Below are 27607 nucleotides of genomic sequence, written 5' to 3' on the forward strand. Positions count from 1 at the left end.
ACAGTCCAGGAGACCGTGACCACGTGCCCCACCCACCCTACAAGCCACACCTTCTTCCTCACGTTCTGCCCCAGGACCCTGGGGCCACAGTTTATCTGTTCCCCTCATCTATAATGTTGTCCACAGAATCCACCCCCACTCCCCCCAACACACACACACACCCAGTACTGACTCTCTGAAGCGATGGTGCCCTCTCATCCTCCCATTTCAGCTACACACCACCTCCCCAGAGCTCCTTCCCAGCCATCTGATCTAAAGTCAGCTTTCCACACCTCTCACAGCACCCCAGTGGTCTCCTTCACAGCGCTTATGACATACACTTACTTACTTACTTACATCTCCCCCTCGACCGAGGGTCTCGAGAGAGGAGAAAACATGTCTGTTTTGTTTACAACTACATATCTAGGATCTGATAAATATTTGATGAATGAACATAAAAAATTATATATTTATAATCTAAATGCAAAAGTTGGTTTTTTGAAAAGATTGACTAAATTGACAAACTTTTTCCTATTTTCCTCTCCCTTCTTCTGGCTTAAAAAAAGGCAGGGGGGAGAACTTAAATGATTAAGATAAGACATAAAAGAAGGGAAAACACCACTGACCTCCACAATAAGAAGGATTATAGGGGAATATATGAAGAACTGTATGCCAACAGATGAGATAAATAAAACAGACAAATTACTAAAAGAGAGGTTACCAAGGCACCTGGGTGGCTCAGTGGGTTAAGCCACTGCCTTCGGCTCAAGTCATGATCTCAGCGTCCTGGGATTGAGTCCCGCAATGGGCTCTCTATTCAGCAGGAAGCCTGCTTCCTCCTCTCTCTCTCTCTTTGCCTGCCTCTCTGCCTACTTGTGATCTCTGTCAAATAAATAAATAAAATCTTTTTTAAAAAAAAAGAGAGGTTACCACAAGTGTCACAACAAAAAATAAAAAAATAGCAGACCTATACAAGCAAAGAAATTAAATTCATAACTAAAAAGCTTCTTGTGAAGAAAAGCCCAGGCCACAGGGCTTCACTGGGAAATCAAACAAAGAAAAACAAAGAAAAATAAAAAATAAATGCCAATATGTCACAAACTTCCAAAAATCAAAAGAGGATGCGGCACTTCCCAACTTATTCTGAGACCAATATTACCCTGCTACCAAAATCAGACAAATATAACACAAGCAAGCTACAGACTATGTCCCTTAGGAATACAGACGTGGAAATCTTCAACAAAATACTTGCAAACAATTTTTTATTTATTTTTACAAAATCCAGCAATACATACATAAAAGGATCTGCATATGATCCTTTTGAATCCATCAACATATAAAAATAATCATACACCGTGACCAAGAGGGATTTAGTCCAAGAACCAAGGTTGGTTTAACATCCAAAAATCAATTAACATAATATACTACATTAATATGATGAAAGATAACAATCACATAATCACCGCTATAGATGCAGGAAAAGGATTTCACGAAATCCAACACCTCCTCATTGTAAAACACTCAACAAACTAGGAACAAAAGGAACTTCCTCAACCTGGTAATGGTTATCGTAAACTCACAGTCAATGTCATACTTTTTGGTAGAAGACTGAATGCTTTCTCCCTACAATAAGGAACAAGATGACGACATCCACTCTTACCATTTCTATTCAACACTGAATTAAAAGTTCTAACCGAGGAAATTAGGCAAGAAAATGAAATAAAAGGGATCCAAAGTCTAAAGAAAGAAAGTAAAATTATATCCATTTTTAGATGATACAATTTTGTACACAGAAAACCCTAAAAAATTCACTGAAAAACTCTTAGAACAAATAAACAAATTTAGCAAGGTTACAGGATACAAGATCATCAAATAAAAACCACTTGTGTTTCCATACATTCGTAATGATAAATTCCAAAGTCAAATAAAGGAAACAATTCCATTTACAATAGTGTCAAAAATATAAAATGCTAAGGTATAATTTTTTTTTAATTGTAAAACGTAGAGACTAGAAACTACAAAATAATATTGTTGAAAAAAATTTAAAGAAGGGGTACCTGGGTGGTGCAGTGGGTTAAGTCTCCGACTCTCAGTTTCTCTTCCTCTCCCTTTGCCCCCTCCACTTGTGCGTGCTCTCTCTCTAAAATAAATAAATCTTAAAAAAAAAAAAAAAGAATTAAAGAAGATCTAGGTAGGAGCGCCTTGGTGGCTTAGTCACTTAAGTGTCCAACTCTTGATTTCCGCTCAGGGCATGATCTCAGGGTCCTGAGACTGAGCCCACATCTTACTCTGCACTCAGCAGGGAGTCCACTTGGATTCTCTCCCTCTTCCTCTGTACTCACACGTGGACATTCTCTTTCTTAAGTAAATAAATCTTTAAAAAAAATATGATGACGACCTAGGTACATGGAGAGACATCTTGTATTCATGAATCAAAAGACTTCATACTGCAATATTCTGCAAAAAACTTAATACTGGCAATATTCCCTAATATAGTCCCTATAAAAATCCTAATTTTGGTAATAAAGACAGTGAGGTACTGACCTAAGAACAGATGGAACTGACATAAGGATAAATGGAACAGAATTCAGAATCCAAATTATCCTTGTATTTTATGTTCAAATGACTTCAAGAGCAGTCCCAAGGAAATTATATGGAAAGAGAAGAGTATTCAACAAATGGTATTGAAAGAACTGGATATTTATCTGTGAAAGTAAGAATTTGGATTCATATCTAACAGCACACACAAAAATTATTTTAGGCTATAGACCTATATGTAACAGTGAAACCGTAAAACTCCTAGAAGAACACACAGGAGTTGATCTTTATGAAATTAGGTCAGCAAAGTCTTCTTTGATACAATACCAAAAAGCACAAACAACAAAAGAAAAACAGATAAGCTGGATTTCTCAAAAATGTTCAAACTTCAGGGACACCAGGAAGAAAGTGACCGCATCTACAGAACAGAAGAATATACTGGCAAATCATGTATCTAATTACAGACTGGTATCCAGATCTTATGAAGACATCTCATAACCCAGTAATAAAAACACAACTAAGCCAATTTAAAAATGGGCAAAGCAAATGAATAAACATTTCTCCAGAGAAGATATACAGACGCCCAATAAGGACATGAAGAGACACTCAACATCACTAGTCATGAGGGAAATCAAAATTAAATTCATATAATGTTTCACACCTCCTAGAATGGATGAAAATAGAAAGACCGTAACTGGTGCTGGCAAAGATGTGAAGAAACTGGAATCCTCATCCACTGCTGGTGGAAATATGCAGCTGGTCTAGAAAACAGTCTGGTGATTCCTCAAAAAGATTTATGCAGAACTCCCATTATGACCTAGCATCTCTACTCCTAGGTGTAACCCAAGAGAAATGAAAACAGACATCTTCCCAAAAACTTGCACAGAAATGGTCAGAGCAGTATTACTTACAATAACCAAAAAGTAGAAACAATACAAATGTCCATCAGCTGATCCGCTGATCAACAAATGTGGTATATCCAGTCAAAGGAATATTATTCAACCATGAAAAAGAATGATACGTACTGAAGTGTGGATAAACCTTGAAAACACTGTGCCAAGTGAAATAAGCTAGTTACAAAAGACCCCATTTTATATGATTCCCTTTTCAGGAAATGCCCAGAATGGGCAAATTGACAGGCAAAGAAGGTAGAGTAGTGGTTTCCAAGTGCGGGGAGGGACAGAAGAATGAAGTATGTATGGGGCTTCCTTCTGCAAGGACGGAGATGTTCTAAAATTAGCTTGTGACAAATGATTGCACATTCCTGTGAATATACTAGAAAAAGTTGAACTGTGTATTTCAAATGGGTGAGGTGTACGGTATGTGAATTATACCTCAATAAGCTGTTAAAAAAACAACAACAGCAGGTAATACAGTGATATATGATATATCACAGATGGTCTGTGCCTTACAATGGTTCAACTGATGATTTTTCAATTTTACGACGGTGCGAAAGCAATACAGATTCTATAGAAATCATAGGTCAGATTTTTAATTTTGACCTTTTCCTGGACTAGGGGCAGCATGCAGGATGATCTCTCACAATGCTGGCAGGAGCTGGAGTCCCAGGTCTGAAGCAGCCACGAGATCATGGAAGTAAACAACCAATACATTAATAACCATTCTGCACCCACACAACCATTACATGTTTCCCTTTCAGTACAGCGTTCAGTACACTGCATAAGATCCTCAACACTTTATTATCAAATACACTTTGTGTGAGATGATCTTGCCCAACTGTACAGTGTTCTGAGCACGCTAAAGGTCAGCTGGGCTGAGGGGTAATGGTGTGTAGGTTAGGTGTATTACATGTGTTTTCCACTTACCAGACTTTCCACTTACGATGGCTTTATCAGGAGGTAAACCCACAGTCAGTTGAGGAATATCTGTAATATGTGAGGTGCTTACCATTATTATTTATATAATGGCATTTCCCTTCCTAAATGTTTATTTGTTGTGCTGTGAAAACAGGGTAAAGATATAAAAGAGAGGAAGGCAGAGGAAAGATTTAACTTTTGGAGTCTTCGTAGCTGAGCATCAGAGCCCTCCCAGAATAAAATTATTTCCATGAGCTGAATACGTGTAACAAGGAATTTCTGTGTAGTTCAGAGTGACATCAAATTATGGTGCATACATCCTTTATAAGGCTCAATCACTTGAAAACCTTCCAATTGTCAAATGCAAAACTGGCCACTCCTTTGGAGTGAAACCAATCTGTTCCCAGGGCGAGCAATTCCCCCAATGCACTAAGAAGAGATGGGCTCAAGAGGCAGAAATCACATACTTACATTCCTCAAGACCGGAGTGCCAAGTGCTCGAAGGAAGTCATATCCACCATGTACTGTCCACCCGGCATTCACGTTTTCCAGGTGGAGGCTCTGACCTGAATGAAAAGAGAGGGTTCTCTGCTGAAAGACCCCCATACTGATTTCTGGTTTGTAGCTACTCCAGTGGGCCTCTGGCCCTCCATGTAGGTTAAATCACCTTTAAAAATCACCCAGGTATGCTAAGCTAACCTGATGCCATGTAACCTGATGCCTGACATCAGGGCTAGCAACTGGAGTGCATACCACCACCGCCACCACCAGGCCTGGCAGGGACCTTGGAGGCCAATCCTGAAGCTGCAGGGGGGCTGCGCCACAGAAAAGCAGCACACAGGAAACAGGACTATGAATTACAAAATGCTAAACACTTATTACTTGGCGGAATGAGTTTTAATTGAAATATGCTATTTTTATACTTTGTTTTTCATGTGATGGTTTCAATATCTGTTTTCTTTCTCTGAGAAATCTGTAAAGGCCCCAGATTCTTCAAGATAGAAGGGATCATTTGGCTTAATCTTGTACCCAGGGGCAATAAAACACCACAGAACGGAAATATCAGTACCCAATTCTGGACAAAACTCCCTGCAGACCAGATAATGTGACAACATCGAATCCTGTTTTTCTACCTCCCTGACTGACTTCTTCTGTGTAAAATCCAACCACAGGCACACGGGAAGATTTTAACACCTCACTGGCTTTCTGGATCAGCATTGTTTTTCCAACTCAAAAAAAAAAAAAAACCAGCAAAAAAACAAAAAAAAACAAAACAATAGCCCATTGGGAACCACTCCTTGGCCAAAGGACACACAGCACTCACCAACTCCGAGAGCCTTCCTGGCGGGGAGTGAAACAGGCTGCACCTGAGTTTTAGGAGTATTAACTGCACTTCAATTCTGATTGTTCCAGGGTGTTAAAACTTTTTAATTTCAAGCATAATAAAAATATTAATGGGATCTCAAAGTCTGATTTTAAAATTCCTCCGAGACACCGTTAATTTTGGCACATATACGATACCAGGAACAACTAAGTAGCTCTGTGGTACAGGCAAAATTTGCATCCTCTGAGACAAGCTTCTAGAACTAGGTTTACTTGCCTCCGTGGGTGGCCACACTCATTCACGAGGAGGTAAACATGGTCATACTTGGGTCAAATGCTGGGCACCTTAAGTTGGGATTTCAACCTTTGGAATACTCTGGACCTATACTTATTTATTTTGAAAGATTTTATTATATTTATTTTTTTTAAAGATTTTATTTATTTATTTGACAGAGAGAGATCACAAGTAGGCAGAGAGGCAGGCAGAGAGAGAGGAAGGGAAGCAGGCTCCCCGCTGAGCAGAGAGCCAGATGCCAAGCTCAATCCCTGGACCCTGAGATCATGACCTCAGCCGAAGGCAGAGGCTTAACCCACTGAGCTACCCAGGAGGCCCTGGACCTATATTTAATTGTGGGAAGATCCCTACACTCCTTCATGGACTTAAATTACTCTGTCTCCCAAAAAAGTGTCTCTTAAATACCACAAACACCACAAGAAACAGCAGTTTTAAACTTTCTCACAAGAGCAATCCTAGCAGGTTGGCAACCCCATCTATGACCTCTGCCAGCGACCCTAAGCATTCCCCTAGCCTGCCCCCCAACCTTCCCCAAATTACAGCTTCTGCACCTTCACCCCCTCATCCACCTGGCCTGTTAACTACTCTGACTGGCTCTTGCTATGTGTTCACAAGCACCAACAGGTGCGAGCTGATAAAGTAACCCAGACTTGTGGAGCCGGGCACTGTTCTAGCACACTCCACAAGCATTTCCTTGGTTAAATCCTCACAACTCCCCCTCTCAGGCAGTCACCATTCTTGTTCCTGGATTACAGATGAGTCCCAGAGAGGCTAGGTAACTTATCCAGGCTTACACAACTAGTAAGGATCATGCACATTAACAGGAACCTTGGAGTGTCCCCATGGCTTCGTTTCCATGAGCCTTGTTCCATCCACACTGAAGGCAATGGCATCATGATGACCCAACAAAGAAAAAGGGGAAACCTCTGGCAAGTCTGCAAGAGACTATTTTGAGACACCACAAAGTTGTAAATCATGTTATTTCTACGTCTTCCAACACAGTCATCAGGGTTCCTCAAGGACCCTTTTAAGCTTCCTTGAGATAAACGATGATCTGTTCTTTAATAAATCTCTCTTCTCAACTTCAAACCAGCAGACAATGGTGGCTGACCTTCTGGAACATGAACAGCAACCCAGCCACATGCTCCCTGGGGTTGGAAGAGAATGGTGTAGGTTTCTCATCCCAGCTCCATCCCCCAGTAACTGCTGCCTTTGGAAAGTCCCTGAAGAACCTGGTTAATGCCGGCCAGTGGCACTGGGTAAGTAAGCTCCTACTTTTCTGAACGGCAGCTTCAATATGTCTTCCACAGCACACAGCAATTCTATTGTTGTGAATTCCCTCCACAAACACTTGACCGCAGCACAAAGATATATGAAAGGGTATTTATGTCAGTATTCACTGTAATGGCAAGATACAGAAAGCAATCTATATGCTGATCAGTAAGGGAGTGTTAAATTATGGTACTACGTGCATAAAACACACAGGACACACAGGAAAGCCAAGCAGCCATTAAAGAGATATTGTTTAACCTATGTGTATCAGCACAGAAAGTAGACCACAATATGTGGGCAGATGGAGAAAGAGCAGGTTAAGACACAGCAGGCATGTACAGTGGTATTCCATTAAGCTTAAAAAAAAAAGTATAAAGTATATGTATCTACACAAGGAAATGTCGAGAAGGAATTGGGACGGGTCACAGCACTTATTTCTGTACATAGCAATTCCATGTGATTTTCATGTTCTTCTGTCAAACTTTTTTTTTTTTTTTTTTTGGTCTTAGAGTGGGTTTTACTCTAAATGTAAGAAAAAAAAAAAAAAAACGAAAGAAAGTTACTGCATTTTGAAGGTGGTAACCAGAGCAGCTGTAATAAAGAAGGCTCTGCATGTCCTGCATATTGGCTAGGACACGGGGAAGTAAGAGGAGGCACTGGCTCAAGACCCTTCCTCCTAAGCTCTAGAATCTTCTTTCAGTTAATTTTTCATCTCCATCCATTCAGCCGCTACCCTCACACTGTCTACACTAAGAGGTAACCGATGCTGAAGGAAACCCCAAAATGACAGTTCCACACACCACACAGGCAAGACGAGCAGGTTGGACAGCTCTAGAACCCTTTTTGCTCTAGTTCTCTCAGAAGAGTGACCGTGAGATAAAGATTCAACTGCAGGAAGTTTAATTTGGAAAGTGACCCCATGACCCTAAGGGAAGTAACTGCGTTATCAAGCAAGTTACCCATGTGGGTAGCTAATTCCACTGGGGGATACTGCAGTTTAAATGCAGGACTCAGTTCTGCTGAGGATGGAGGAAGTAGGGAGTTCAGCCACCAACTTCCATCTGTCATGGGTTCGAGGCTGCTCCTAGGGGACAGGAATTCCCTGGCTCTTCAGGCCTGCCCTGTGCACTGGTATAGCAGAATCTAGTGACCAGAGAAAGCCCTCCAAGATTGGTCACAAGTTGGACAGCTGGAAGTTGGGAAAGAATGCTAAGTGCTAAGGATACACTGGTGGGACACTGACAACATAGAGAAAAGAGGCCACTTTGAGAAGATACATTATCTAATGATCTGAGTGTACAGATTCGATTTAGACAGCAGGCAGAGGCTGAGAGGGAGCTGGTGATAGAAACTATTTTAAAAAGCCTGACAGTGGGGCACCTGGGTGGCTCAGTGCGTTAAAGCCTCTGCCTCAGGTCATGATCCTAGGGTCCTGGGATTGAGCCCCACATCAGGCTCTCTGCTCAGCAGGGAGCCTGCTTCCTCTCTCTCTCTCTCTCTCTCTCTGCCTGCCTCTCTGCCTACTTGTGATCTGTCTGTCAAATAAATAAATAAATAAATATCTTAAAAAACAAACAAACAAAAAACCCAAACCTGACAGTAACTCCAAAGGGGAAAAAAAGTTGTACATAAAAGGAAAAGAAAACTACAGATTACTCTCCACATGGCTTTTCTGGGATTAGCTTTTACATGTACTGGGCTAATAAAGATTACAAAATAACTGCACTAGGAAGATGGAGAGGGTGACCAGGTTTTAACACAGGCTCAGGAGAGCTATACTGTGGAATTACTTGAGTCTTTCAACTGTGTGCACACGAGACTTTTATAAAAAAGGAAGAGCCAATGTTGACCTGGCCAACCTCTGTCCCCAGTCACTTGCAGGACCCAGGGCAGGTGCTAACACAGTAACAGATCACTTTTGTTATGAAACATGTAGGTGTCTTGGGGCCAGCCTGCTGAGCAAATGCCATTCCCAGTTTCAAATAAAGGACCGACAGATAAGTCGGTGACCTGTGCCAGGTCAGGGAGTCCTTTGGATGTCAGCCATTCCTCCAACCACCACCGCACTCCTCACGGCTTCCCCTCCGCTTGTAACAATAAAATTCCAAAGTCTACGATATTATTAAGTGTGGCCTTTCCTGCTTAAGGCAAAACGTAACCATTAAAATGACGTGAAAGACAATTCCAGGCCCGGAATGACCTCCTCCTCCAGGCTCCTCTGCAGGAACACGATGCTATCCACTCGCAGCCCCGCAGGGTTGAGGGCTTTGCCAAAGACTGGCATCAGGAGGGCCTGGCACGGACACAGGATCTGAGACGGGCTTCTCACCCTGCAGCCTCGCCCCTGCAGGAGCCTGGGAGGGGGCAGGTCTCCTCTTGGGTTTCACTACCCTTCAGCGGAACCCCGGCGCTTCCCTCCCTGAGTGGGGTCCGGACCCCAGCACCTGCAGCGCGCACCGGCGATACCGACAGAGACGGGCCTTGTCCTGTCAGTGCCGGCGCGGCAGGCGGCCTGAAACACCGCTGGCGCCCACCGCAAGTTGGGTGCCACGGGGCGACCCTGCCGCCGCGGCCCGCTCTCTCACACCGTCACGGAGAAGGCCGCCCGCCACCCAACCGCAACTTTCTTCTTAACCAGCGCCCGCCTCGTTTCTAATCCGATCTTCCCGACTGAAAATCGCGCTTTCAGGGAAGCGGCACGCAGGCTTCCGCTCATGAGCCTGTAATTTCGGTCGGGAGCTTCAGCGGCCGCAGCCAGAGCCCTGCAGCCCGGCGCGCCTCCCCGAGAGCACGGGTCACCCTCACCCCGCGCGCCCCCGCGCGCCCCCCGGGCCTACCCCCGCGGTCCCCCGTAAGCGAACACCTGGGCGGGGTTACTTGGGGGCCCCGTCAGGAGCACTCGCCGGGCCATAGCGGTGGGCCCAAAGGGGGGTCGCGGCCTGGGTCGGGGTCGGGGTCGGGGTCGGGGCTGGGGTCGCGGCCTGGATCGGGGTCCGGGCCGCGGCCTGGGTCCCGCCCCCCAGCGGAACCCAGGCCCCGCCTCCGAAGGCCGGAAGCGCGGCCTTCACGACTGCGCATGCGCCTCAGGGTTCTGCAACGGTCCGGTCCTGTACCTCCGCTGGGCTCATCCTACCCGAATGCGCTTTCGGTTCTCGGTCTTGGCGCGCGCAAATGTAGGTCCCTAGAAGGGTCGGGAGGTCGGTGATCTGTTCTCTCCGGGTTCATTGAGCCTCGATGTCTGGCTCATGTAGGGTGTCTCCAAGGAGACGAGCGCGAGAATGTCTATCACTAAGCGGTGCTGTGGCACCTGAGCGCCATCCCTTGCCGCTGACTTCCAGACCTGCGAGTTGAAATTCCCCCAGACTGCGGGGACAGCCCTTCTACAAGTTTGGTCTCAGGACCCTTCTTTCAAAGGGAAGAGGCTTTTACCCATTCGAATCTGCCTAGCGCTGTCAACCACAGCTGCCAGTAGAATTGCCCGATTAAACGGGTTTGATGCCTGGGCTCTACATCCCTAAAATTCGGAGTGTTTGATCTTGGGTGTGTCCTGAATATCTGGGTCTTTTTCGTTGTTTCGAACTCCCCAGCAATTTCTCAAGTCCAGTGGGGTTGAGAACCACTTGATCAGGCAGACTTCCCAACCTCAGTCGTGCATATGAACACCAGAAGTTGGTCTTTCTTACCTCTGTACCTTAAGGGAAAACCAACGCAAGACCCAGCTGGAGGGTCTCGCTGTACAAAGAATTAAGTGGCTTTCCCCCCACTCACTTAACCACTTGAAGTGTTTCAGCCCGAGAAATGAAGTGGCAATGGCCTTGGGCCAAATTTACCTGTAAACTCTTTCAGCCTGACACCTGTACGATTTGACTTGTCATCAATCATTCTCCATCCTGGCCAAGAAAGCAATTTCACTGAGTGCTCAACTTAATTGGTTTGTGCCCACACAGGCCCTCCAGGGCTCCCCTTAGTCTGCTGTATACATCAGTTAGATGGTCTCAGTTTTTTAGCTATTAAAAAAGTAATCATCTAAAAAATAAGAATTGTACTGTGCAGCTCTTACCATCATTTTGGCAACATTTAAAAAGCTGCATCACTCATAATGTAGGGCCTTTCAACTACATTTATCTTTAAACTATGCAAACTGGAATCAAGAACAGCTGATGTAGCCAAGTAAACCCATAGCAGTAGTTTCCAAAAGAAAGGAAACATGTACACTGTCATAAATACACCCATTTTTATAAAAAAAAAAAAACATTCAATCAGAAACACTTAAATGTTAAATGCTAATTATGTAAAAATTTCCATCATTGGAAAACCATTTATAATTCATAAGGATTGCTAAGAGTTGGATTATTTTTCTTTTGTTCTATCTGGCATTCTGGTAACTAATAATGGGCATCAGTTTCAGTAGCTCAAAGAACATACAGTTTCCAGATGTAGAGAATTGATGTCTTAGAGAACAAAAAGAATATTCTTCTGTAATTGGATGTGGGTTCTTCCCCACTAAAAACGATTTATTTGGGTGGTGATTACGTGGTGTCTTAACTTCATGATAATCCATTGATTTGAGTATTTTGATTGTACAGTTTCCTCTATGTGTTATACATCAATAACATGAAATAATTTATATTAGAGAATAATTAGAAACATATTTCAGAATAAATAGGTGATTATTGTGCTGAGCCTAACTTTTGCTTACAATTGAACCATGGGATAATTATTTAAGGAACAGGTGATTTCAATTCTTTCTTCCTGCGACACCTAGGAGTGGTCTCCCTTTTGGCAAGACGCAGTAGAGTGCTTTATTAAAGCAGTTTGTAGGTACATGCTTAAATTTTCCATGATTTCAGAATCCTGAAAGTCCTAAAACCACAGGTGTTTTTGTTTGTTTATTTGTTTTCATAGCTCTGCTTTGCCAAGACTGTCTTAGGTTTGTGTTTTTTTTTTTTTTAAGATTTTATTTATTGGACAGAGAGAAATCACAAGTAGGCAGAGAGGCAGGCAGAGAGAGGGGGAGAGAGAGAGGAGGAAGCAGGCTCCCCGTGGAGCAGAGAGCCCTACTCCGGGCTCGATCCCAGGACCCTGGGATCATGACCTGAGCTGAAGGCAGAGGCTTTAACCCACTGAGCCACCCAGGTGCCCTGAGACAGTCTTAGTTTTAAAACTGTTTTTGGAACCCCTTCTGTCCTGGGCAAACCAGGATGGCTGGTTGTTCTACAGCTGAAGGACAGAGGAGCATTTAAGAAGCAAAGCAAAGGGCAAAGCAAAGGTTGAATGCTTGTGTCCTCCCAAAATTTATATGTTGAAAACTAATGTCCAAAGTGATGGTGTTAGGAGGTGGGGCCTTTGGGAAGCGATTAGGTCATGAAGGTGGAGGCCTTGTGAATGGGATTGTGAATGAGACCCGGGAGAGATGCTTAGTCCCTTCCCCTATAGTCCCTCCCTCACTCTCTTGAGGACCCTAGAGAAGTCTACCACCCAGAAGAGCGCCCTCACCCAATCATGGCACTCTAATCTCAGACGTTCGGCTTCCAGAACAGTGAGAAGTGTCTATTATTTATAAGTCATCCAGTCTGTGTTGTGTTATAGCAAAGGTAACAGACTAAGGCACTATGCAAGCTGTTTTCTTCTTTAAGAGTTCAGTTGCTCTGAACATAGGATCCTATTCCAGAAGAACTTACAATGTCAGTAAATAACTGAAAAGCCTATTTAACAGTCTGTAGGTAAAGCCTGCTCTGTTGGTACTCCCAGCCTCCTCACTATAAGGACCCGGGACGGCTTTACACCCTCAACACCCGCTCTCCCTGCCCAGCATGACCAGATGTTTCCCCCACATCACACACACACACCCTCACACTGGTGTCCAGAGGCCTCTCCCCGGCCTGGATAAAGAACAAAGGTTCCGGCATGTAGTGTGTGATGGGTCCTGAGCACAAGAAAACTGAGAACAGAACACAGATTAGGCTACTGGGGATGTGAAAAGAAGAAAGTGGTTAAATCAAAAGTGGTAACCATGTTTTGCGCCCAGCATGTATTTCCCCATATGGAAATAGCACCTGATCTACCCTCTTGGCACCAGGGCTTCTGCATGCCCAGTCCCCAGGACTGAAGAGTTGATTTCCTTCCCCACCCTTTCCCACCAGGTGGGAGGGTGGGGCAGAGGCACGTGACTCGGGCCTGGCCAATGAGAGCATTCCATCTTTCTCGTTCAGTGATTGGTTCCAGGAAACACATGATCCTAGCTAACCCAGAGGCACATAAACCTTAATCTTTTACCTGACACGTTCCTCTTCCTTTTAGCCGGGTCATTCCCTGGACCTCAGGATTGAGGACAGCCACCAGCCAGTGTGACTGAAGCAGAAGGACAAGGGATGGTTTGGGGACCCCTCCCTCTCTCCGCAGTCAACTCTTACCGTGCAAGACAGGCTCCAATGTCCCTGCTCAGGGAAAGCTATTCTGATTCACCTGGCCCCTCACCAGGGCTCCCTGAGCACCCCATGTCGTGAAACCACAAGGATCTGTTTATATACGCCTCTTCTCCTTCCACCTAAAAGGCAAGATCCTGTGGGATCTTTTCTTATCCATCTCTTTTTATACACAATATGCCATATAGTAGTTAGCACATTCCCCCACCCACTGAGTGCCAGGAACTGTTCTAGGTGCTGGGGGACACAGCAGTAAAGAAAACAGAGTCTGTCCTGGTGTAAGTCATGTTCTAGTGTGGAGAGACAAACAAATAGACAAGATATATAGACAGAAAGCCACGAGGTGGTAAGCGCTTGGAAAAAACATTTTTAAGAATGGGGAATGCTGAGGGGAGGAGTCAAGATGGCGGAGAAGTAGCAGGCTGAGACTGCTTCAGCTAGCCGGAGATCAGCTAGATAGCTTATCTAAAGATTGCAAACACCTGAAAATCCATCTGCAGATCGAAGAGAAGAAGAACAGCAATTCTGGAAACAGAAAAACAACCACTTTCTGAAAGGTGTTTTCTTTTTTTTAAAATTCGTTTCTTTTCTTTTTTTTTTTTTTTTTTTTTTTTTTTTTTTTTTTTTTTTTTTTTTTTCTTTCTTCATTTTTGAACCTCTTTTTATCCCCTTTCTCCCCACTCACGATTTTGGATCTCTTCTAATTTGGTTAAAGCATATTTTCCTGGGGTTGTTGCCACCCTTTTAGTATTTTACTTGCCCCTTCATTTACTCTTATCTGGACAAAATGACAAGACGGAAAAATTCAACACACACACAAAAAAAAAGAACAAGAGGCAGTACCTAAGGCTAGGGACCTAATCAATACAGACATCGATAATATGTCAGATCTAGAGTTCAGAATGACGATTCTCAAGGTTCTAGCCGGGCTCGAAAAAGGCATGGAAGATATTAGAGAAACCCTCTCGAGAGATATAAAAGCCCTTTCTGGAGAAATAAAAGAACTAAAATCTAACCAAGTTGAAATCAAAAAAGTTATTAATGAGGTGCAATAAAAAATGGAGGCTCTAACTGCTAGGATAAATGAGGCAGAAGAAAGAATTAGTGATATAGAAGACCAAATGACAGAGAATAAAGAAGCTGAGCAAAAGAGGGACAAACAGCTACTGGACCACGAGGGGAGAATTCGAGAGATACGTGACACCATAAGATGAAACAACATTAGAATAATTGGGATTCCAGAAGAAGAAGAAAGAGAGAGTGGAGCAGAAGGTATACTGGAGAGAATTATTGGGGAGAATTTCCCCAATATGGCAAAGGGAACAAGCATCAAAATTCATGAGGTTCAGAGAACGCCCCTCAAAATCAATAAGAATAGGCCCACCCCGTCACCTAATAGTAAAATTTACAAGTCTCAGTGACAAAGAGAAAATCCTGAAAGCAGCCCGGGAAAAGAAGTCTGTAACATACAATGGTAAAAATATTAGATTGGCAGCTGACTTATCCACAGAGACCTGGCAGGCCAGAAAGAGCTGGCATGATATTTTCAGAGCACTAAACGAGAAAAACATGCAGCCAAGAATACTATATCCAGCTAGGCTATCATTGAAAATAGAAGGAGAGATTAAAAGCTTCCAGGACAAACAACAACTGAAAGAATTTGCAAATACCAAACCAGCTCTACAGGAAATATTGAAAGGGGTCCTCTAAGCAAAGAGAGAGCCTACAAGTGGTAGATCAGAAAGGAACAGAGACCATATATAGTAACAGTCACCTTACAGGCAATACAATGGCACTAAATTCATATCTCTCAATAGTTACCCTGAATGTGAATGGGCTAAATGCCCCTGTCAAAAGACACAGGGTATCAGAATGGATAAAAAAACAAAACCCATCTATATGTTGCCTCCAAGAAACTCATTTTAAGCCCGAAGACACCTCCAGATTTAAAGTGAGGGGGTGGAAAAGAATTTACCATGCTAATGGACATCAGAAGAAAGCAGGAGTGGCAATCCTTATATCAGATCAATTAGATTTTAAGCCAAAGACTATAATAAGAGATGAGGAAGGACACTATATCATACTCAAAGGGACTGTCCAACAAGAAGATTTAACAATTTTAAATATCTATGCCCCCAACGTGGGAGCAGCCAACTATATAAACCAATTAATAACAAAATCAAAGAAAGACATCAACAATAATACAATAATAGTAGGGGACTTTAACACTCCCCTCACTGAAATGGACAGGTCATCCAAGCAAAAGATCAGCAAGGAAATAAAGGCCTTAAACAACACACTGGACCAGATGGACATCACAGATATATTCAGAATATTTCATCCCAAAGCAACAGAATACACATTCTTCTCTAGTGCACATGGGACATTCTCCAGAATAGATCACATCCTCGGTCCTAAATCAGGACTCAACCGGTATCAAAAGATTGGGATCATTCCCTGCATATTTTCAGACCACAATGCTCTAAAGCTAGAACTCAACCACAAAAGGAAGTTTGGAAAGAACCCAAATACATGGAGACTAAACAGCATCCTTCTAAAGAATGAGTGGGTCAACCGGGAAATTAAAGAAGAATTGAAAAAAATCATGGAAACAAATGATAATGAAAATACAATGGTTCAAAATCTGTGGGACAAACAAAGGCAGTCCTGAGAGGAAAATATATAGCGGTACAAGCCTTTCTCAAGAAACAAGAAAGGTCTCAGGTACACAACCTAACCCTAGACCTAAAGGAGCTGGAGAAAGAATAAGAAAGAAACCCTAATCCCAGCAGGAGAAGAGAAATCATAAAGATCAGAGCAGAAATCAATGAAATAGAAACCAAAAAAACAATAGAACAAATCAACGAAACTAGGAGCTGGTTCTTTGAAAGAATTAATAAAATTGATAAACCCCTGGCCCGACTTATCAAAAAGAAAAGAGAAAGGACCCAAATAAATAAAATCATGAATGAAAGAGGAGAGATCACAACTAACACCAAAGAAATACAAACTATTATAAGAACATACTATGAGCAACTCTACGGCAATAAATTTGACAATCTGGAAGATATGGATGCATTCCTAGAAACATATAAACTACCACAACTGAACCAGGAAGAAATAGAAAGCCTGAACAGACCCATAACCAGTAAGGAGATTGAAACAGTCATTAAAAATCTCCAAACAAACAAAAGCCCAGGTCCAGATGGCTTCCCGGGGGAATTCTACCAAACATTTAAAGAAGAACTAATTCCTATTCTCCTGAAACTGTTCCAAAAATAGAAATGGAAGGAAAACTTCCAAACTCATTTTACGAGGCCAGCATCACCTTGATCCCAAAACCAGACAAGGATCCCACCAAAAAAGAGAGCTATAGACCGATATCCTTGATGAACACAGATGTGAAATTACTCAACAAAATACTAGCCAATAGGATTCAACAGTACATTAAAAAGATTATTCACCAAGACCAAGTGGGATTTATTCCAGGGCTGCAAGGTTGGTTCAACATCCGCAAATCAGTCAATGTGATACAACACATCAATAAAAGAAAGAACAAGAACCATATGATACTCTCAATAGATGCTGAAAAAGCATTTGACAAAGTACAGCATCCCTTCCTGATCAAAACTCTTCAAAGTGTAGAGATAGAGGGCACATACCTCAATATCATCAAAGCCATCTATGAAAAACCCACCGCAAATATCATTCTCAATGGAGAAAAACTGAAAGCTTTTCCGCTAAGGTCAGGAACACGGCAGGGATGTCCATTATCACCAATGCTATTCAACATAGTACTAGAGTTCCTAGCCTCAGCAATCAGACAACAAAAGGAAATTAAAGGCATCCAAATCGGCAAAGAAGAAGTCAAATTATCACTCTTCGCAGATGATATGATACTATATGTGGAAAACCCAAAAGACTCCACTCCAAAACTGCTAGAACTTATACAGGAATTCAGTAAAGTGTCAGGATATAAAATCAATGCACAGAAATCAGTTGCATTTCTCTACACCAACAGCAAGACAGAAGAAAGAGAAATTAAAGAGTCAATCCCATTTACAATTGCACCCAAAACCATAAGATACCTAGGAATAAACCTAACCAAAGAGACACAGAATCTATACTCAGAAAACTATAAAGTACTCATGAAAGAAATTGAGGAAGACACAAAGAAATGGAAAAATGTTCCATGCTCCTGGATTGGAAGAATAAATATTGTGAAAATGTCTATGCTACCTAAAGCAATCTACACATTTAATGCAATTCCTATCAAAGTACCATCCATCTTTTTCAAAGAAATGGAACAAATAATGCTAAAATTTATATGGAACCAGAAAAGACCTCGAATACCAAAGGGATATTGAAAAAGAAAGCCAATGTTGGTGGCATCACAATTCCAGACTTCAAGCTCTATTACAAAGCTGTCATCATCAAGACAGCATGGTACTGGCACAAAAACAGACCCATAGATCAATGGAACAGAATAGAGAGCCCAGAAATAGACCCTCAACTCTATGGTCAACTAATCTTCGACAAAGCAGGAAAGAATGTCCAATGGAACAAAGACAGCCTCTTCAATAAATGGTGCTGGGAAAATTGGACAGCCACATGCAGAAAAATGAAATTGGACCATTTCCTTACACCACACACAAAAATAAACTCAAAATGGATGAAGGACCTCAATGTGAGAAAGGAATCCATCAAAATCCTTGAGGAGAACACAGGCAGCAACCTCTTCGACCTCTGCTGCAGCAACATCTTCCTAGGAACAGCGCAAAAGGCAAGGGAAGCAAGGGAAAAAATGAACTATTGGGATTTCATCAAGATCAAAAGCTTTTGCACAGCAAAGGAAACAGTTAACAAAATCAAAAGACAACTGACAGAATGGGAGAAGATATTTGCAAATGACATATCAGATAAAGGACTAGTGTCCAGAATCTATAAAGAACTTAGCAAACTCAACACCCAAAGAACAAATAATCCAATCAAGAAATGGGCAGAGGACATGAACAGACATTTCTGCAAAGAAGACATCCAGATGGCCAACAGACACATGAAAAAGTGCTCCATATCACTCGGCATCAGGGAAATACAAATCAAAACCACAATGAGATATCACCTCACACCAGTCAGAATGGCTAAAATCAACAAGTCAGGAAATGAGAGATGCTGGCGAGGATGCGGAGAAAGGGGAACCCTCCTACACTGTTGGTGGGAATGCAAGCTGGTGCAGCCACTCTGGAAATCAGCATGGAGGTTCCTCAAAATGTTGAAAATAGAACTGCCCTATGACCCAGCAATTGCACTATTGGGTATTTACCCTAAAGATACAAATGTAGTGATCCAAAGGGGCACATGCACCCGAATGTTTATAGCAGCAATGTCCACAATAGCCAAACTATGGAAAGAACCTAGATGTCCATCAACAGATGAATGGATCAAGAAGATGTGGTATATATACACAATGGAATACTACGCAGCCATCAAAAGAAATGAAATCTTGCCATTTGCGACAACATGGATGGAACTAGAGCATATCATGCTTAGCGAAATAAGTCAAGCAGAGAAAGACAACTATCATATTATCTCCCTGATATGAGGAAGTGGTGATGCAACATGGGGGCTTAAGTGGGTAGGAGAAGAATAAATGAAACAAGATGGGATTGGGAGGGAGACAAACCATAAGTGACTCTTAATCTCACAAAACAAACGGAGGGTTGCTGGGGGGAGGGGGCTTGGGAGAAGGGGGTGGGATTATGGACATTGGAGAGGGTATGTGCTTTGGTGAGTGCTGTGAAGTGTGTATACCTGGTGATTCACAGACCTGTATCCTTGGGGATAAAAATATATGTTTATAAAAAATAAAAAATTAATTAAAAAAAAAAGAATACAAAAAAAAAAAAAAAAAAGAATGGGGAATGCTAAGGGTGTGTATGCATTTTACAGAGGGTGATCGAGGAAGATTTCCCTGAGAAGATACTTCCTGAGCAGAGCTCTGAAAGAAGCAAGCCTTGTAGAAGGAGTCTGGGGGATGGCAGTTTAGAAAGACAGATCTAGGTGTGCAAAGGTCCTGAGGCACGAGTGCTTGGCTGAAGAAGGGACAGCAAAAGCCAGTGTGGCTGGAGAAGACTGGGAGAAACAGATGGGTCAGAGATGAAGTCCAAGTGGCAGTGGGGGCCCAGATCGTTCAGTCTTTATAGGGTTTGGTGAGGACTCTGGCTTTTACTGTAGCAGAGTGGGAGGGCCACTGGAGGGTTTTGAACAGAGGAGTAGCATTATCTAAGTTATTTTTAGAAGATCCTCAGACATCTGTGTGGAAAATAGACTGCAGATGGGCAGGGTGGAAGCAGGGAGACTGTCAGAAGGCTACTGTAACAATTCAGATGAGAAATGATCATGTGTTCACTGACCCATAAAATAGTTGCTTGGTAGATGTTTATTTTATTTTATTTTATTTTATTTTATTTTATTTTATTTTATTTTATTTTGTGTAAGTGAGTGAATAAGAATGCCATTCCCACAGACAGCACCAGCCTGTCAAGGAAGGAGTAGAGCAATGGCAGAGGGGCAGGAGAGTCATACAGGCTTTCCCAGTCTTGCAGAGTTGATGTAATTGAGGTAATATTGACCAGTCATGCTCAGGTAGTAATATCCCTGTAGTAGTCACAAGATTTTGCGTGACCAAGTTGGACAGGGCACTCACATCCTACAAGGAATCCTACAAGGATTCCCTTTCTAATACAGATGATGGGGTTGGTTAGTGTCCCTAAGTACTGGGACAGCAAAGCCCCACTAGAAAGCCCCAGTCACAGCTCTGTGGTACCCCATTAGGGTCAAACACATCAAACACATCTCTTTGCCAAGGTCACCTGAAATTATAGAGGTTGATTGGGGGAGGGAGTGCCAGTGCACTGGCTAGAAGAATTGCTCTGAGGAGCATCCAGATGTAGTGTGGGGAGAAGAGGCAGTCCTACTTGTTGGACAAATAACCCCCCAAATTCCCTGTCCCTCAAACTCTATCCACAATGTATATAGTTTATATGAAATCACCTTAAGTGGACCCTAAGCCAGAAAGGAAAGGCGACCTCACTCCTACACCTCAAAACCCTGAATTTTGTTGAAAATAAGGATAAGTTTGAGTGCGGATTTCCCTCAGAGCCCCCAAATGAGAACTCACCCCAACACACACCTTCTGGGCAGAAAAACCAGCTACACTAGTGACTGGATTCTTCGTCTCCAGAGCTGTTAGCTTATAAAGGAGTGGGATCGTAAATTGTTGAATTTGTGGTGATTTGTGACCCAGCAATGGAACTGTGGGAACTCACCTGTGTCCCCATCCTAGAACTTTCCAGGCCAGCTTCAGTCCTGGCATGTTATACCTGGAGGCATAGGGGGGACATAGACTGTACCTTCCAACTGGATAATTGTTAAAGAATTTGTGAATGTATTTTAAAACTACCTTAAAATTGACCACCCATGAACTAAACACTTGATCAATATTAATGCCCTGCATTTTCATATGTCCTATAAGCAGAGATTGTCACACCCTCACTTTATAGCTAAATCAAGCCTTAGAGAAAGAGTGACTTTCCTAACCAAAGTCAGAAAACTCTTGGATTCCAAGGGTGAGACCAGAATCAGATTTGGTGGCTTTGAAACCATCCTGTGTTACACAATGACTTTCATGACAGACTTTGTCTAGGGTTTTCATTTTTCCAGAGGGGCAGTGTACCTTGATTCATTTTCCCAGAGGGGCAGTGTACCTTGATTCCTTTCCCATCACCCCTTCCTAACACCCTGTGTGGTCTGAAAGCCAGTGGGGTTGGATGTATGAAGTGTCAATTTGTGACAGAGAAGTAATTGTGGGGGCATTTTAAGGCAAGTTCTGTTCTTACGCCTTATAAATAACACCCTACTGGCTAGTGAAGCAACGATCCTGGATACTTGATTTTGGTCACCCAATGTGAGATAGGGCAAATGTTCATACAGATGAGGACAGACAGAGCCCACTCTACCTGAAGACCCCTACCTCTAGTCCTTATTTCATGATGATACTCCAAACAGAGGCAAGAGTAGATAGAGTAATGAGTTAGTGGGAAGGCACTCAAGGCCTGGTCCTGTTTATTGTTCCATAGACCCTCATGTTTGAGGAGCTGAGAGTAATTGGCTTCTTGGCTTCCCTGCCTGGAAATAACTCAACCATGGGTTTCCTAGAGCTCCTGCTTGGTAAGGAGGAGGTGCAAAATATTCTCACATGTGCAGAGGAATCACGTGCTCTCTGTCACAGGGCCTTTGCATATGCTATTTCTTCTATTTTAAAGTATTTCTCTGTCCTTTATCATCTTCCCCTAGCTAACATTTATTCTTCATTCCCAATCCCCCAGAACATGCCAAATGCCCCTGTTATAGTTCCTTTAGCTTCCTGAACTTCCAGTTCATTTCATTGACCATAGTCATAACTGAATAATTAGTTACTTAAATTAATGTAATGACTTTCTCTTCTGCTGGAATAAAAATGAAAGAGGAGACTGAATAAGATTTATTCACCACTCTATCCCCAGCATCTAGGTGTTCAGTAAATGTTTGATAAATAAATGAGTTTCTAACTTATTTTTCAGTGCAATATTTTTGAAAATCTTCATGTCTGTTAGAGATATTTGGGAAAGAAATACAAATCAATGGTAGCAACTTACTGCTCATAATAGCATTTTGAAGAAATAAAATGTCATTGTCATCAATTGTATTTCTCACCTCTGCTTACAGAGGGTGACATGTATACAATAAGCTCTTTGACCTAAAAATACATATAATCTATTTTGGAAACCACGTCAACACACTCAACACAATTAGGTAATGACAAAAAAGGAAACCTGTACAAAAACCAGTACTATGGATACCTTATAACATTAGTGTGGTTACTAGTAAACAAACAAACAAACAAAAACAGAAAAGAACAAGTGTTGGCAAGGATGTGGAAAAACTGGACCCCTCATGCGCTGTTGGTGGGAATACAATATGGGGCAGCCACTGGAGAAAACAGTACGACAATTCCTTCAAAAATTAGAATTACCACCAAATCCAGTAATTCCATTCTCAGTTTATATCCAAAGGAACTGAAACAGAGACTTGAAGAGAGATTTGTACAGCCATGTTCACTGTAGCACTGTTCACAACAGAGAGTTGGTGGAAGCAACTCAAGTATCCACGAATGGATGAATGGATCAACCATGTGATCTGTCTGCAAAATGGAACATTAGTGAGTCTTCAGAAGGCATGAAATTCCAACATGTGATAGAACATGGATAAACCTGAAGGACGTTGTGCTGTATGAAGTAAGGAAAAAATAAAAAGACAAACAGAATTCACCCTTGAATGACACAAAAGTTAGGGGTACCAACCCCCTAACTCCTACCCACCAACCCCCTAACTCATACCCACGTATGACTTCTGACTCCCAAATTTAACTACTAACAGCCTCCTATTGACTGAAAACACAAGTAGTCCACTAACGCTTACTTTGTATGTTACATATACTACATACTGTATTCTTACAATAAAGTGAGATGGAGGATACAAAGTGTTGTTAAGAAAATCATAAGGGGGTGCCTGGGTGGCTCAGTGGGTTAAGCCTCCGCTCAGGTCATGATCCTGGGGTCCTGTGCTCGAGCCCCACATCTTGTTACTTGCTCAGGAGGGTGTCTGCTCCTCCTTCTGTGTCTCCCCCAACTCATACTCTTTCTCTCTCTCAAATAAATAAAAATATTTTTTAAAAAAAGAAAATCATAAGGAAAAGAAAATACATTTACAATACTGAACCATAAAAAATCCACGTATAAGTGAGCCTGCACAGCTCAATTCTAGGTTGTTCAAGCAATGACTGTACTGTATGATTCCACTCACATGAGGTCCCTAGAAGAGTCAAATTCATGAAGATTCATGGAGACAAAATGTAGAAGGGTGACTGCCAACGGCTGGGGGAGGGAAAAATGGAAGATACTCTTTAACAGAAACAGAGTTTGAGCTTTGCAAGATGGAAAGAGTTCTGTGCATGGGTGGTGGCCATGGTTATAGAACACCGTGAATGTACTTCGTGCCATGGAACCACACACTTAAAAATGGTTAAGACGGTGTATCCCGTGATATGTGTATTTGACCATAATTAAGTTTATTAAAAAATCAGTATGTAGAAACTCAGGCAAAAGAGAAGAGATTGGTAAGGGCTGGGGTGGTCAGAGAAGGGGTTTTGAGTGGGACTGCAGGGGACACATGGCCAACGGGATGAGCACGGGAAGGGGAGGCAAGCCAAGGGGCAGATCCTCACTAATTGTGAGTAACTCCCATGTCCAAGGGCAGAGCTTCTGTCCAATGGGGGCTTTCACGGTACCTGGAATCCTGGCAAACTAGTACCTGAATTTAAAAGCTGGGGAAGATCCTTGAAAGGAAGAGCTCCAGGGCCTCCCTCTGATGCCTCCTCCCTGCACCGACCCAGGCCTGGTTATGATAAGGACATGCGTGTCCCCTCCTTGTCCCTAGAAAACAGTTCCTGCTGGAGACTTCCGGCACAGACAACTGGGAGATCCAGGACTCCACTCCTTTCTTATAGCTTCCTCAAGTCTGAGTGAGTCTGAAGGGCTGACAGAGGGCTTTGGAGGACCATTCTCCCCATCATGCAGACTGGGAGGCAAGGAAGCCAGGGTGGGAGGAGCTGTGGGAAAAAATAGGACTAGTATGGTGGAGCATGAGCTCGTGGGTCCAAGGAGTTCTGGGTGCGTAGTGTCTCCCTGGTTCTTTGGGTCCCGGCATCCATGACAGAAAAATAAAAATAAAATTCCTACCCAGCAGGACACTCACATGTGCAGTAATAAGGATGTGAGATTATTCATAGAGAAGCTTGTACAAAGGCTGAAGTCAATCAAGGTTCCTACCTGCCCGAAGGGGAACATGCTAGGTATGTAACTGGCACTTTCTCTTAGGACTTGCACTGTCCCCATGAAGCATTTCTTAAACTTGTGTTTATACACCAGGGATGTTCCCTCCCCCCCCGCTTTTCTAATTTTTCATCATGTAAAATTTCACACACGTAAAAATGTAGAGAGAGTCGAATCAGAGGCCCTGCAGACCCAAACCCTGCTTAAGGGATTATCGATCACCTCATGGCTAATAGGATTTTTTCTGTGCCCCTGCTACCTGCCTTTCCCTCCTCGGGCTTTTTTCCAAGCAAAATATCAGACCTCACACGATTTCATCAACAAATGTGTTATGTGCCAGGTGCTGAGCTGCACTCTTACAGACATGATCCCTTTTTGTTTTCCTGAATTCAACACTGATTTTCGCTGCCTAGCACGTATACCCTTTTTCATGTCTGAGGGATTACTTCCTGCTCTGCTGCAGCCTGGGGGGCTAGAGAGGGCCAGCTGTTCTGTCAGATTCCTCCCGAGTCGTCCCTGAGCTCCCACTGGAGTCCCCCATGAACACGCGGAGGCCAGAAAGAAGCTAGGTTTGTAGACTGCAGCAGAGAAACCAGAAACCTACTCCTTGTAATGAGCCCCCAAATCACAGGCACCCAGAGCCAACCCTGCCTCAGGGCATATGAGAGTGTAAAGCCCTCATGTCACTTAAGTCATTGGCAATCAGGAAAATTTTCACTGATAGGATGGAAAGATACTACTGAGTAATATAAAATAAAGGAACAGTGTAGGATATTACAAGTATAATGGGATTACAACTACACGGAAATGAAATGAAATTCAAAACGGATGCATGAAAAAATGGCTGGGAAGAAGTAATCCAAAATTAGGTGTGGTGCAGATGAAAGTGGGAAAATGAGTTCATTTCCATCATTATACTTGTCAATATTTGGTGTTTTCCCAATCATGAATAATGTTTTTGAAAATGTACACATATACAACCCACCCCCACCAACACAGGCGATGTTGTGGGGTTTAGGCACAGCCAGGAATTAGGGCTCTAATTCCCCACAAGTGCACTGCATCAGGCGAAGAAAGGACATCCTCTGGCTTGCTGTAATGAATAACTTGATAATTTGATTTTATTTCCCTATTTGTGAGGGCTTCGTTGAAATCCAAATGTGTTGTGTTTGGATCCCCCACTCAGTGCGGCGCAGTCACTGCTCTGAAAATGGCTAGGACGGAAGGGTTTGGCATGGCTTCAAGGTCTAGATGGGCTCTGCGCAGTGACCCGGGACAGCAGCTGCAAGTTTACAGGGACACCGGAGATGCACGAGGAGATGCGGAGCAGCAACCGCGGGCACGTGTTCCCACGCGCAGACCTGACCACGGTCACAATTCTGCTGCGGCTATGGCCACTCCTCAGATCAGTTCCCTGTCCTGCTGGAGACTTCCGGCACAGACAGCTGGGAGATCCAGGACTCCCCCCTCCCCGCCCACCCCGGACTGCACTGTCTCTGCAGGACCAGAAGCTCCTCAAAAAGGACCTGGTCATGGACTCTGCAAATACTTGAGGACCCGAAGCCTAACTAGCACCTCTGCCACATTAGTCCTGGGGGAACCCCAAAGTGAGGGCACTTATCCCAGCAGCATTGCAATGGAAACAAAAATCACAGAGTCCGAAGCCATGTTTTCTGTAGTCTTTACGGAAATTTAGGGAACAGATGCCCAGAATTGGAAGAAGGGGCTGGAGGATAAAGGTGGTCAGTGTTTCCGGATGCAGTGTTGCGGGATGTGGAGTGAGTGACCCAAGGCAGCAGGATGCCTGAGTTTGCAGTATGCACCCGCACCCCCATTTGCTAGAAAACACAGGTAGACAAGGCATATTGTTTTTTAGCCATTTCATATTCGAGATGTTACGAAACTAAAAAGTTATTGTTTCTCTGAAATTCAAATGAAGTGTCCTGTATTTTTCTTGGCTAAACCTGGCAATTCTAACACTGACTGTGGTCTGATGAGTGTCCCCTCCCTCCCCCTCTCACTGGCAGCATGAGGAAGTCCGACCAGAAAGCCTCTATGGGAGTCCTTGGCTCTCAAATTCTGTTTCTGAAATACTGTTAGGAGGAGGAAAAGCAAAACCTGAGGCTTAGAACATCTATAAAGGCAAAAAAAGAAGAAGGAAAAAAAGAAAGAAAAAGAAAAAAATGACACATTGTGACAGGAAATTTAGCTAATATTTCTACAGTACCAAACTATACACTGACATTTTCTCTTTTCATAATTCTCTTTACATTTGTAGGCTTAGCTTCAGGTAAAAAGGCAAGGTTAGTATTCAAATATTAAAGAGGCTTGTGTCAAAATATAAAAAAATAAAGGGGATTCATGTCAAATATTTATGAACAAATTGCTCACCTTATTGTTATCGGTTATGATGAAAAAGTGGAAATGATTTAAATGTCCTAAAATAAAGGTATTGTTAGATATGTTATGACATAATCATATAGAATATTCTGTGTCATGTAACCAGGAAAAATTTCTGCTTATGAAGAATTTTAATGAGCCTAAGAAAACATGTTAAACTTTAAAAATAAAGGAACAAAACTACACAAAATCTAAAGGATAGCTGTACATATTACATATGTCTAGAAATAAATAAATAAAACATAAATAAATAAAAGGTGAATGATTAAAATCTTGGTATTGCTTATCTCTGGATACTTGGGATTTTCAATGACTGATTTTTCTCACATATGTTTTACTGTATCTTCCTGTTTTCTACAAAATCATGCATCATTTTTTTTTTCAGTGTCCCTAAGTGGGCTTGAATATATCACTTTTTTTTTTTTTAAAAAGATGCTATTTATTTATTTTAGAGAGTGAGGAGGGTCAGAGGGAGAGAGTGGGAGAGAGAGAGAAATCTGTACCCAGCAGACCCTGCACTGCTCTTGGAGCCCACTAAGGGCTGGAACCCACCACCTTGACTTGGAAGCTGAACCAACTGAGCTACTCAGGTGCCCTTTAAATGTGTCACATTTCTAATCAGACAAT

At 42.7% G+C, this 27607-nt stretch overlaps 1 protein-coding gene across 4 annotated transcripts in view; it reads right to left on the reverse strand.

Moving 5' to 3' along the window:
• LOC123393940 (cancer-related nucleoside-triphosphatase homolog) overlaps positions 1-10258 on the reverse strand; it is a 63451-nt gene extending 53193 nt beyond the window's left edge. The window contains exons 1-3 of one of the 4 annotated variants that reach the window (XR_006608765.1): positions 10062-10258; positions 4806-4900; positions 4344-4403 (exon numbers count right to left, since the gene is read on the reverse strand). Coding sequence is in view for 2 of the 4 variants with exons in the window: in XM_045087306.1 (XP_044943241.1) it covers positions 4802-4940 (139 nt within the window). In the remaining 2 variants the exon portion in view is untranslated. Of the gene's footprint in view, positions 1-2036; positions 2078-4343; positions 4404-4801; positions 6085-10061 lie in introns of those variants that run through there. The other 3 variants (XR_006608766.1, XM_045087307.1, XM_045087306.1) reach the window with 3 other exon arrangements.
• Between the last annotated feature and the right edge of the window lie 17349 nt (positions 10259-27607).

The sequence above is a fragment of the Mustela putorius genome, unplaced genomic scaffold, assembly GCF_011764305.1.
Source record: "Mustela putorius furo isolate JIRA1106 unplaced genomic scaffold, ASM1176430v1.1 tig00001093_pilon_pilon_pilon, whole genome shotgun sequence".
Taxonomy (NCBI): domain Eukaryota; kingdom Metazoa; phylum Chordata; class Mammalia; order Carnivora; family Mustelidae; genus Mustela; species Mustela putorius.